General features: G+C 30.3%; 1 protein-coding gene across 1 annotated transcript; it reads left to right on the top strand.

The window, feature by feature from the left end:
• Positions 1-2,812: 2,812 nt before the first annotated feature.
• LOC107627653 (protein NRT1/ PTR FAMILY 5.4-like) lies at positions 2,813-7,828 on the top strand. The gene is made up of 3 exons (XM_021117002.2): positions 2,813-3,031; positions 3,225-3,442; positions 6,077-7,828. The coding sequence occupies exons 1-3, from the start codon at positions 2,977-2,979 to the stop codon at positions 7,646-7,648; spliced, it is 1,845 nt and encodes a 614-aa protein (XP_020972661.2). The 5' UTR covers positions 2,813-2,976; the 3' UTR covers positions 7,649-7,828.
• Positions 7,829-8,077: the final 249 nt, after the last annotated feature.

Below are 8,077 nucleotides of genomic sequence, written 5' to 3'. Positions count from 1 at the left end.
TGACTGAAATTTGTTAGAAGTGTCAGAAATTATAAATTCGATATGATACAATTTTATGTTAGAAAAAAAATTGTATTTAGTTAAATTTGTGAACTTATTTTATTGTAAAAGAATCTTAATGATAGGTAAGATATTTTAATTATCTATATGATTACATATTATATAAGTGTTAAGTTAGTGTGTTTAGAAAATTAATTGATATATATATATATATATATCATTTATTTAATTAAATACTTTAAAATGAACTTTCTATTTTTGTAACTAAAATAATAAAAAATGTTACAAAATAACTAATATTTTGTAACAAAATATTATGACACAAAAATTTAAATTGTTACGAAAAATATTTTAAATGACAAACATTGTTATCACTTTTGTAACAAATTTTAATTTTTGTATTAAAAAAAAATTGTTACAAAATATTACTTTGTATTGTAACAATTTCATTTTTTGTTACAAAATTTTTTTGTAACGGGACATACTGCAACAACCCTTTTTTTGATACAAATACTGAAATATCTTTTGTTTCAAAATTTAGATTTTTTGTAATAATTTTTTTTGTTACAAATATTACTTTTTCTTGTAGTGAATTAGTAAGAGGACTTTGATTTAACATCTATTTAAAATATATTTTCATATAATTATATAACATATACATATATAGGGTGTGAATTGATGATCGGGTAGAGTTGAGACTCAACCCGCACCACCCTACCCGATCTACAAAAGAATCCTATCCGCAGCCTACTCTACTCGCTGCGAATCAGATTAACAATCTTACCTAACTGGATTGTATCGGATTGGGTATCCGTGAATAGGATGCATCTCATTGCTAACATAAATGAAACGTGTACAATTAGGCCATTGGACAACAAAAAAGAATCCTACTAGGTAACTAACATAGAATCTGCCAACTTTTGCCAACTCTTATTGGATTGGACCCAAAACCCACTAACATAAACAAATCATCCCAACTTAACCCTAACCTAAGCAGCTATGCTACAACCCCCCCTCTCCCTCTCCTCTCTCATCTCACTCACATTCCCACAACCCTAGATAGATGCGCCACCGCCCCTACCGGTGCCGACAAGCGTCCACCTGCGACAAGACACCAGAGACGACAACCAGAACCATCACTGAAGAGAGCCCCGCGTGCCGTCAACCTCCGCACAACCACACCGATAACCTCGACCCGAGCATCCATACGCTACGAGACGCTGGCAACGACAACCCAAGTCACCACGCAAGGAAGACGACGAAGCCATCAGCCGCGACTCCTCTCCATTGAAGACAACGTTACCCACCCCACAAATCATCCCCAGTGGTCCATCGCTGCGCCGCACACCAACACGTCAGCACAGCCACACCTATTACTGCCTCCAAGACGCGTCGTGCAAGTTCTTCCTTCTCCGTTGTCGTGACTTTTAACGACCGTTCCTTTTTTAGAGATGTTTTTTTGGATGTGTTTACCTAAGAATGTGTCTTCTAACGGTGGTGTTTTTTGTGGTTATGGATATGTCTTTTTTGTATTGGATGTGTCTGTTAATAGAGGTGTCTTTGGTGATACAGGCAGATGGTTTGGTGGTGAGACGATGACGCGACGATGCAGGTGGCTATGCTTGTAGGATGAGTTTCTCTTTCACAGAAATGGTAGTGTCACAAAATGGGATCAGGAGAAAGGGGCGGTCAGCGTCGATTGCGATATTCCGGTGATGAGAGAAGATCAGGATATAGAGATTATCGAAGAAGGATGAGAGATTTAGAGTTATGTGACACTTTCATAAGCTTCACATAGCAATAATTTACAAATCCTAATATTTTAAAATTATAATTAATGCAAATCAATACATTACTAATTGTATTTAAAAAATAATAATTAATTATTGTTGTAAAAAATTAGCAGATATTCTTTCTATACTCAATATTTTTTCTAATATTATTAACACCCGAATGCCGGATGAAAAAAAAAAAAAAAAAAAAAAAGAAAACACGCTAAGAGAGGGAGGACATTTCACGATATTAATGGACAATTTTAAATTTTAAATTTTAATTGTATTAGTGGGGAAGATACTAGCGGACTAGTGGTACATATATGCCTTGTTAAAAGGTGTATTTGGATTCTAATCCTAACTATGATTAGGAAGATGTTATATGGAACTCATAGAGAAAAGAAAGGAGCCTCTCTGTGTTAGGATCCAAAGACCAAAGAAAAAAAATCTGAACTAAGCACATGACGTCATCTAAGACACGGTAGGTCTAGAGCAATCGAACCTAACTCCAAACCTGACTCGTCTGATGCAATACCTGACTATCCTGCAAAGAGAAAAAAAAACGTGTCACTCCCATAGCTGTGGCAACGAGTTTCATGGCATGACAGGAGAAAAATGGCATCATCACCATAGCATTACACTTATCAATTTACTACTGCATATGTCCCTCTCCGAGTTAATGATACACATTTTTACCTTGTTTGGTAGCTTAGTAGTAGTAGCTCAACTCGCTAGGTATCTTAATAAACATAAATAAAATTGTCATGTATATATTAAAATTTATCATAATATATTTATGTATAAATATATGTTATTTAATTTAATTTTAATATATATTTTATATTATAACATATATTTTATATTAATAATTAATTTTAGTGTTGATTTTAGTATACATCTAATATATTTTGAACATAAAATAGCACGTTTCACATGCCCCTGCTCGTTGTGGTCAAAAGGACGACCTGGAAGTTATTACTAATAAGGGGAAAATGCTTAGGTACTCTAGTGATAAATTGTAACTGTTGGAACCACCTAACAACGCGAGAATTATTGAGCACCTTAATTCATCTTTTTCTATTGGTATTTATGAGAAGGGGAAGTAACCAGTAAGAATGCGAGAGCTACCGAGAATCTTCATATAATATCGGAGCAATTAATTCCGACACGGTTCACCACTTCACCTCTCTATCTAATTTCGGTGATGATGAAGTTTCACAAGTTACTGAAGCCACAACCAGCTCCATTTTTCATGTTAGGTATTCTTTTTAACATCTCTACTTTCTTTTAAATAAGTCTTTAATTGGTCTTTGAAATATTACTCATATAAGTGGATTTTATTCCTAAAATTTTATTTAAAACATCTAATTTAGTCTTCGAACTTGGAAAAACGTGAAATTTACTTGATTGTTCTGTCTCTCTCCCCATCAATTGGGTAATTTTACGTTTCAGGTTTGTTAATAAGCTACAACTTCATGGAAAATTGGCTGAATTCTACGATGATGGACTATCTCACAGAGTCACTGATGAATAGTGAAAGGGATAGTGTTATAATTAGAAATATGCAAGATGGCTTGTCATGTCTATTTGTTGTTATTGCTCATCTAATCTCAGAAGCCTACACCGGCAATTTCATTGCAATAACTTTTTGTGCAAGTGCCTCCGCCATGGTAGTTAATTACTATTATATTCGTATTACTATTTCAATTAAGACAAAATAGAGCGAACTAAACTGATAGTTAAACTAATATTAGTCATTATTTTGCAAGATTTATATTTTAGAGTTTAAAGTTAAAGGATTTATTATTTGAAATCGAAAATTTAAAATAAAATAAAAAATTTTAAGTTTAGTGATGTTGACCGAAAAGTATTGACTCTTTAACATTATTTTTTAATTAAATATGACACAATTAACAAAATTTATATTTTTAGTCAATATTTAATTAATAAAAATATTTTTATATTAAATTTTAAACCGTAAATTTTAATAACATAAAAATGAATTATTAATCTAAAATGTTGATAAATATTAATAAAAAATTTTAATTCGTAAATATTTTTCGTTAAAGATTTAGCTAACAAGTGAAAACACAAGCTAAGTTAACACATTAAACACTGAAAAATTATATTAAAAAAACCAAAATTTCAAATTCCTCAAATATTTATTCTATGAAAAATATATGAATCTCCTGTTTGTCGTAGCAGTAACTTTGTAGAACATGCATTGAAACATCGTAAAATCCTTCTGTGTAAAAAAGTGTGTTTATTTTGTAAGAAATAAAGTTAGAAGTTTAAGCTAAAAATACATAAAATAAGAAAAAATTTTAGAATTTTTTATTACAAAGATAAATTGATTATTTATATTTATTATCTATTACATATTACTAATTTTATAATCAAAATATGTCATATATCATTTCCTCATTACAATTGAAATTAAATCTTTTTCTCTAAAATTAAAAAGTTCTTCTCTCCTCCCTCTCCCTCTCTCTATCTCTCTCTTATTCCTTCACCCACTATATCTTTCTTATATATTATTATCAATGACTAATTACAAATTTGAGTATTAAAATGTGTAACATGATATTCTCTAATTGTATTTAAATAAAATTAAAATTAAAATTAAAATATAACTATATTATATATATTATATATTACTAACTAATTTAATAACCAAAATGTATCACATGACACTCATTAAAATTGAGAGAAAATATTTTCCTCTAAACTTAATAAACTCATTTTCTATATTCTCTTATCTACCTCTCTCCATTTTTCTATTTCTTTCTACCATTTTCACTCTAAATATAATTTATAATTTATATTTTATATTAGTAATTTGACAAACCAGAATGTGTCCGTAGATATTTTTTATTACAATTAAAATAAATTTTTTCTTTCCAAAATTAACAAATTTCCTCTCTCATTCTTCTTATTTATCTTTTTCTCTCTTTTCTCTCATTTTCTAATTTTCTCTACTTTTCTGTTTTACAAAAAATAAAATTAACAAAATAATATAATTCAATTAAATATATTATTGTTATTATATACATATTTTTTATTTAATTTTAAATATTTACTGTTTATCTTTCTAATCTATATTTTTACATTTGTTCCTTTAAATATTTATTACATATAATTTAGAGAGAATACTAATGTTGTGATTAAAAGTTAGAATCAAGATTCAATTGTTTAAAAAAAATTTAATTTTGAGTTAATTTTTAACTATTAATATAATTTTTTTATGCTAATATCTAATTATACTTTTATATACATAGAGAGAAAAAAAATATTACTTTTAAATAGTAAACATAAAAATTAATTATTTCTATTTGTGCAATAGTCTTAATACCTAATCAAATATAAAAGTATACACATTAAATTCTTTTAAATTTCATATAATGAATGTTAAAATTAATTTTTAATAAAAAATTAAGCTTTTTCACATAAAAGTAATAACTAAAAATCTTATTATTTCATCTTTTTATCTATAGAGAGTCTGGTCTTCTTAACCGATGAAAATTTTTGTCTCCTACAACCTTTTTATAAAAATAATTTGATTTTATAAATTTTTTGTGCCATAATCTATAATGTCTTGACAAAACTGACATAGTTTTAAAATATTTATATTCCCGTAATATTATTACGAGTAAAAATATTAGTACTATTTACTAATTTAGTTCCCCACATGTATATCAAACTAAATACGGTATATTATAAAATAAATAATAGTTTAATATCGTTTAATTTTTAGTGAGTTTTCCTTATAAATTAGCTCTTTAAACTATTATTCAAATAAATTAAAGAAGATAAGGATATTGAAATTACATTTAAAGTTAGACTATGTAAACAGTAATTAAATTTTCATATAATAATTGTACAAAACTGGTGATCATATCATATGATAAGTTATAATTAAGATAGTCTCTATTTTTTTCCTCCTCAGATTCTGAAAATGTAATTTTATAACTTATTCCTTTTATATAATTGAAATAACTGAATAAGAACTGTTTTTTGAAGGTTACTTTATAGTTTCTAAAACAAAAGATTTATAGGAAATATCTCTTAGATTTTAATTATCTTCAAATGAACCGATTAAATCACTTAGATATTTACACAATGAACAAAGGTAACCAGTAAAAGAAAAATAAGTAAATTTCACATCATTGGACTTAATCTCTTACATTAAAAATATTAGTAATGATTAATTGATAGCTACAAATCACAAAATTTGTTGGCCTCCTAGTACTCTTGTATTTATATATCCAATTTGTTGGTATCTATTATCTACATTGTTTTTGCAGGGTTCAATGTTGTTCTGGATATCTTCAATTTCAGATCGTGAATACTTCGAATATTATATGGTCTATGTAGCAATTGTTCTTATTACAATGGGAAACGTCGCCGGTAGATGTTTGTGCAAAGATTTTTTTGACTCTCAATTGGAGGAGATAGCGAGAGCTAAAAAAGAAGAATTAGGACAACAATGCACAAACAACAATGCAAGGCAAGACCATACCTTTTCACTGTGGAAGATCTCTGTATTTTTATTTTCGTTTGTCGCAGTCATTATTTTCTCTGAAGTTGTTGATGATAATTATTCGTGGCACGGCATCATATTTGTGTCACTATTCATGGTAGGGAGCTATATGTTGTTCTACTTTGGATATGCATGGTACAAACATGAAGATTTGCTTGTGGAAAAAAGCAATGTTGGCAAGTTTTGTAGAGTGTGCAAAGCAGCTTATAGGAAAAGGACTTTGGAATATTTAACCTCAGAACGTGGATACTACTGGAAGAATTATAAGCAGGGACATCTCTATGAGGATAACCATGGCCAGGGTGGGGTTGTAAGGTTGTTACCGCGAGTACCTTGGGGGTTTGGATGGTTGGAAAAAGCAGCTATAATTGACAAGAAACAAACTGAAAATCATGATGTCAGTCCCCATATGCAAGAGACGAAAGGGGAGCTGTGCACAGTTAAGCAAGTGAGAGAAGCCAAGAGCACTGTTTTGTTGCTCTGTTGGGGGTTTTGCTTATTCCCTTACAGTTTTGTTGCGGCTTCTGGGAACAGTTTTTTTGTTTCACAAGCGAGCAGTTTGAAAAGTGTCATGCATATTGACATTTCATCTCTCTTCTTACTCGAGACCACCATGACTGACATGGTAATACCAATGTTTTTCCGGCTAGTGGAAAAAGCTAATGTGGCTAAGAAGATCAACAAGATCATCATCAAATTTGGAGCCAAGAGAAAAATAATAGATTCAACTACCGTGAAGATTGGTATTGGAATGTTTCTTGCTGCGATTTGTTGTGTCTTCGCATGGAGAGTGGAAAGACATATACTGTATTCGACAGGAATTATGACTACAAAGGCCTTGATTCCACAATTTCTGTTGTTAGGAATGGCGGAAGCGCTTGTTGAAGATGGTCTATCCAAGTTATTCGAGAACTATGCATCGGAATCTGTGAGGAACTTTGCTGAGCCATTCAGTAATCTGGTGAATGGTATAGGAAAACTCTTGAGCATACCATGGTTCTTGATTTTCGACAGGTGGCTTTATGAATCAAACACCGCCAGCCGCCATTTGGACAGATATTTTCTCATGTTAGCAATACTCAATATTGTGTTTCTTCTCGGTTTTTTAGTTTATTATTACAAGTTTGTGCACGATAATGAATTTCCAGATGACGAAGAAGAAGAAGAAGAAACAATGATGGAGCAAATATTGGTTGAAGGTCTAGAATCAAACTTTGAAGAAGCAAATGGTGAGCCAAATTCGGCAACTAGCCCAGGGCCAGACGTTACCGAAGAGGATAAGGAAATTGAGATGGAGCAAATATCAGAGCATGATCATGAAATAGAGTCAATTTGAGAACATGCAACCAGAGAAGAACATTTGACAATAATCTTTGAAGGAGATTCCAATCTCCATAACAACGGAGTACTTGTTGTCGTAGTAGAAAGTAACGAAGTATAATTGCTTGTTGTTCTCATTTTAGACTTGTAATTTTTTTGTTACAATAACTGTTCTAGTTACTCCTCTCTTTCTGTTTTGAGCACCTCTTATATTAAAGGTGACTCTCTATTTGTAGTTAGTTGAACGAATCAATAATATGAGGTGTTACTCAATGAAACCTTCTTCTTCTCTCTAAGAGCAATTTACTTTACCAAATCAGTGTGGTACCTTCACCAAATTTGAACATGTATTCATAAATTATCTTCCCAATTAACAGCCTTTTAGAGTGATCACGGGTTAGAAATTCTTCTGTAATTCTTAGAGCATTTTTGTTATGTTTTTTTG

The sequence above is a fragment of the Arachis ipaensis genome, chromosome B2, assembly GCF_059453495.1.
Source record: "Arachis ipaensis isolate K30076 ecotype BB chromosome B2, ASM5945349v1, whole genome shotgun sequence".
In the NCBI taxonomy this organism is placed as follows: domain Eukaryota; kingdom Viridiplantae; phylum Streptophyta; class Magnoliopsida; order Fabales; family Fabaceae; genus Arachis; species Arachis ipaensis.
This window is presented reverse-complemented; position numbering and strand designations above follow the sequence as displayed.

Bases quoted from the DNA above. Each gene is read 5' to 3' on its own strand.
- LOC107627653 (XM_021117002.2), top strand. From the start codon at position 2,977: ATGATGAAGTTTCACAAGTTACTGAAGCCACAACCAGCTCCATTTTTC. The intron at 3,032-3,224 runs GTATTCTTTTTA...TTTACGTTTCAG, and splicing joins AGCTCCATTTTTCATGTTAG to GTTTGTTAATAAGCTACAAC. The intron at 3,443-6,076 runs GTAGTTAATTAC...TTGTTTTTGCAG, and splicing joins GTGCAAGTGCCTCCGCCATG to GGTTCAATGTTGTTCTGGAT.